This window comes from Montipora foliosa, chromosome 1 (assembly GCF_036669935.1).
Source record: "Montipora foliosa isolate CH-2021 chromosome 1, ASM3666993v2, whole genome shotgun sequence".
In the NCBI taxonomy this organism is placed as follows: Eukaryota; Metazoa; Cnidaria; class Anthozoa; order Scleractinia; family Acroporidae; genus Montipora; species Montipora foliosa.
Window position 1 is genome coordinate 35,621,677 of NC_090869.1, and position 5,000 is coordinate 35,626,676.

At 40.0% G+C, this 5,000-nt stretch overlaps 1 protein-coding gene across 1 annotated transcript in view; it reads right to left on the reverse strand.

The window, feature by feature from the left end:
- Positions 1–4,494, reverse strand: part of LOC137997521 (dolichol-phosphate mannosyltransferase subunit 1-like) — a 12,322-nt gene extending 7,828 nt beyond the window's left edge. The window contains exons 1-3 of the mRNA XM_068843575.1: positions 4,346–4,494; positions 4,135–4,234; positions 132–165 (exon numbers count right to left, since the gene is read on the reverse strand). Of these exons, the coding sequence (XP_068699676.1) occupies positions 132–165; positions 4,135–4,234; positions 4,346–4,449 (238 nt within the window). The 5' untranslated portion in view covers positions 4,450–4,494. The remainder of the gene's footprint in view (positions 1–131; positions 166–4,134; positions 4,235–4,345) is intronic.
- Between the last annotated feature and the right edge of the window lie 506 nt (positions 4,495–5,000).

Genomic DNA, 5,000 nt, shown 5'->3' on the forward strand with positions numbered 1-5,000 from the left:
GTTCTTCAAGCAATACCACTACAAGAACACCAGGAATTCTGCAGTTTTGCCACATATTTATAATAATAATTGTTATGGTCTTACTTCAGATCTATAAATATTGATACACAAGTGTATTTCAAGGTCCTTACCTAAGCCAAGCTTCTTTGGTCTTGGTCGAAGCCGCTGGTGGAATAACAATGCCACAAAAATAATAAGTAATTGTAATCTTAAGTACCCTATGCAGGGGCGTACACCGCTGTCTATAATTGTCAGAAATTTGCCTCTCATCGCCAGCTACTCTGCCTTGATTTTCACTCAAACCCTTGTCAAAGACAAGAGTGACCGCAACTTACATTGATTAGCGCAGGCATCCACCTCAAAAGTTATTGAAATCCCTGCCTACAGTATGAGCACCAGTGGCTAAGTTGGTTGAGCATTGGGCTGTCATGGGTTTGAATCCCTGCTGGATCAACATTTGGGATCTTAAAAATAACTTATGAGAAAGTGCTGCATTTGTAATTCCATCTGCAAAGGGTTAGACTTTCAAGTCTTCCTGGACTATAAACTGTGGGCCCGATCTCACAAATATCTTCCACGTTCATAAGTTTCCTGTGGGACGTTAAAGAACCCACACACTATTCGAGAAGAGTAGGGGATGAAGTCCCCAGTGTTTCAGCTGTCCTGTTCTCTCCACCAAAAATGGCCAGCTTGGCAGTGATGTCTGTAAAAAGGCTTACGGTGGATGAGGTCACTTTAAAAGCAGAAACAGCCGTAAGTCAAAAAGGGACTTTGCCAAATGCTGGAACATGTAGATGTATTAATAATTATTGTAGACGTAGATGAGGAAATGACGCAGCTAGATTCTACAGGTAGAATACCCGGCCACTAAAATCTGGAACTTAAAAACATACTCCCACAGTCCAGCAGTCATCAATTGTCCCGGTTACTCCAATTCTTATTCTTCTGATTATATGATTGTTTGTTCATGACTGTGGAACTGTGGGACTGTGGGACTGCAGGAGCAACAGTTCTACACCTCCTGACTTCCACTTAGCTTTCGACTACTGGAGTGCGGGATTTCAGGAGCAACAGTTATACATTCCCTGAATTCCAGTTAGCTTTCGACTATGGGAATGTGTGAGCAACAGTAATGCATCCCCTGAGTGAGTTACAGAGTGTTAGAAAGAATGTAGAACCTAAAGTTTAAGTGTCAGGTTGACGCAATGAACTTGTTGGTTTAAATTAGACTTTTCCCAATCTATATGCATAGCCTCCTTCTATATACATATAAATTGGGAAAAGCCTAATATTTTAAACTAACAAGTTCATCAAGTCAACCTGACACTTATGCTTTAGGCTCTACATTCTTTCTAACACTCTGTAACTCACTCAAATATGTTTTTCTTGTCACTTAATCATATTTAATTATGCATGTTTTGCCTAGTTGTTATATACATGTAGTCCTAACGGTTTTTCAAATATTTTGTAACTCACGATGTTTGTAACATCGAAACATGTCTTCGAAATTAAAAAATGTCGTAACTTTCTTAAAGATAACGATTTGCTTTCTGCTGTCTCGACCTTTTGATCCCCTGAATTCCACTTAACTTTCGACTACAGAATCGTGGGACTGTGGAAGGAACCGTTATACATCCCCTGAATTCTTCTTAGCTTTCGTCTACAGGATTGCGGAAGCAACAGCGATGTTTCTCATGATGTCACAAATTATTGTTATTAATAATATTATTATGCATACCAGAACCTAATTGGCTATTGAAACAATGAGTTCTTTTGTCTTGTGGTTGACAAATTTGAATATCAAAAGAAATGTGACGTCAATGTTTGTAAACAAGAAATATCGCTATAGTTATACATGTACTTCCTGAATTCCACTTAGTTCACGACTGTGAGAGTGCGGGACCAACAGATTTATGCCATGAAAAAATAAGACATGTCCAGGATTGACCCTAATTAGATGCATGCGAATTTCAATAAGCGTCACGAAGTTTCCTCTTGCTCTTCTCGCCAACTTCAATATCATCCGTGTCTCGAATTACAGACAATTAACATCACAAAGTGACCCCCAAACGCTGCTCTTTAAGTAAAGATTAACAGCTGCATTTACCCAAAGCTAAAAATACCGCTAACCTTTACCCTTACCTTATTGTTGAAAAGAGCGCACACCCGTAAGCCACACACGCAATCCGTAAGCTGCTCGAGTCAGTTCATGATTCAAATGGGTCACCAGAATTAAACAAATACCGCTAATTTCGCTCACCTTTCTCCTAATTCCTATATATGTGAATATAAATAGACATCTCCTATTCACGAAAACTACGAAAATTCTAAACATGGTCACTTAAATCCGTTTGTGTTGGCCTTTAGCTCCACTTGCGCGCAGACTCAAATGAGCGGGTGACGCATGCTAAATGCTGATCTTGTAACCCTCTCAAATTTCCTGATTTTGCAACTTTACTCGTTCATATCTCTGCTTCCGAACGGTGAGTTTTTTCATTTTTTGCATATTAGCTTAGATTACTTTAAAACACAAGTTTGTCTTTCAAATTTAAAAAAATTCTGATTTTTCAAAAAAGCTGGCCTACAGATTTTGTAGAAGTTTAAATATTTTGCAGATTATTTCTAACATTATCTGGTAACACTGAATGGGAAGATTTCACCGTCCCGTTTCTTCAAAAAAGACAATATATGTTGATTTTAAGGCTCAAAGAAATGTCTAATATCGTTGCCATGGCAACGTCATTTTGGAGGAAAATATAATGTGAGAAATCTATGATGGGTACTTAATATCCTGGCCAATGTCGTCTTGATATGATTACCCTAACTGCATCTAGGGACAGAATATGTTTATTTGTTTGAAAAAAGGAGAAACTATTTCGAGCATCCTTAAAGGGACACTTCGTGTTGGATTTCAAAATTGGGTGTGTATCCATAGGCAGCCCAAGCTCGCGTCACTACAGACAGCCGTTGAGAATTTAAACGCGTTGTAAGACTTTGTATGGGAAATAAAATACAGTCGATTATGAAGCCTAAAAATTGCTCAATTTAACGTTCATTCAATAAAATGAATCAAAATGACTCACCTCTGGTGTATTCTTGTGCCTTTTGGAGTTCATTTCACAGTTTCGCGAAGTCCGTGTTTTCAATGTTCTAAGACGAAGTCAAGGCTGCACACTAAGATTTCGACCGTTGTCAGCTCAGAGGCAGTTTGCGACTCGAAAATCCATCCCAGCCGCGATTTTTTCACGCAAAGCTAAAGCCACATCATTTGCGAACCACGGTGAATGTTTCGTCATCAAAAAACCCCATGCACTTGGCTGGAAATGAGCATTTTCTGCTTCGATTTCCATGATAGCTGATGAATTTAACTGCTTATGATCGACGACGAGGACACGGAGCTTGGGTCCGAGGTCAAATTAACTCCACCCGATGGAGGTACATTCATTACAACACTTACCCCATCCCCACAGCGGCTTCTCGTAACCATGGAACTGTTACGAGAAGCCGCTGTGGGGATGGGGTAAGTGTTGTAATGACTGTACCTCCATCGGGTGGAGTTAATTTGACCTCGGACCCAAGCTCTGTGTCCTCGTCGTCGATCACAAGCAGTTAAATTCATCAGCTATCGTGGAAATCGAAGCAGAAAATGCTCATTTCCAGCCAAGTGCGTGGGGTTTTTTGATGACGAAACATTCACCGTGGTTCGCAAATGATGTGGCTTTAGCTTTGCGTGAAAAAATCGCGGCTGGGATGGATTTTCGAGTCGCAAACCGCCTCTGAGCTGACAACGGTCGAAATCTTAGCGTGCAGCCTTGACTTCGTCTTAGAACATTGAAAACACGGACTTCGCAAAACTGTGAAATGAACTCCAAAAGGCACAAGAATACACCAGAGGTGAGTCATTTTGATTCATTTTATTGAATGAACGTTAAATTGAGCAATTTTTAGGCTTCATAATCGACTGTATTTTATTTCCCATACAAAGTCTTACAACGCGTTTAAATTCTCAACGGCTGTCTGTAGTGACGCGAGCTTGGGCTGTCTATGGTGTATCTAATTAGGGTCAATCCTGGACATCCTGCTTCAAAAGAACATTGAGAAGAAATCCAAGCAATCATCCCCCGAAATACTTACAATAAATTCAGTCCCGTAGATACCCTCAAGTTGTTTGGCTGCTTCTTGTGTACCGTCTGGACTTCCATCATCGATAATGATAATCTCGTAATCATGCCCACTGAAATAGTACGTGTATCGAACACCGAAAACAAAGTGTTCACAATCAGGCTCTCAGAAACAAGCTAAAAACAAACAAATCGGTGTGCATAATTGAACCACTATTTCTTACCTCTCTGAGAAAGCTTTTACAATCAACCAAACGATTAATGGGAGATTTTCTCTTTCATTATATGTTGGTAACAAAATTGAGTATTTATCCTTGTTGTTCGCCATGTTGAATTTGACGTGGCGTGCGAAACCGCTGCTTCAATCCGAGAGCAATCGCAGACGTTTTTTTTTTTTAGAAAAGTGATGGGGGGGGGGGGGGGGTGGGGGAGTGGGGGATTTTCAGCGTATACGAATTTTTTTTTTTCGCGCACTGCTTGTGCAGGAAATTTTTTTCCAGGTGAAACCCCCTTGCACGAATTTTTTTTTTAGACAAATAGTGCTTTTTTTAACAGTGAAATCTTGATTCATTATCTATGTTTTTGTGAGACTATAGCGTTACGCAAGCAACACATCAAAAACCTCTCAGACACACAATTGACTGCAGAGCAGATCAATTTACTCTCTCGAGGTTTGAAATTCATTCCAACACCTGTCATGAAAGAAAACCAGATAAGGCACCAGCTAATTTCAGACTTCAACTCCAATTTGCCAGAAGGATGCGCCTTCAATATATCTATCATGACAAAAATACTGAGCAACATCCATTTCACGTGAAATCCGGTTGGATTCCACCGATTCAACGGTCAGTTGCTCTTGAGACTTACTTAGAAGAAATC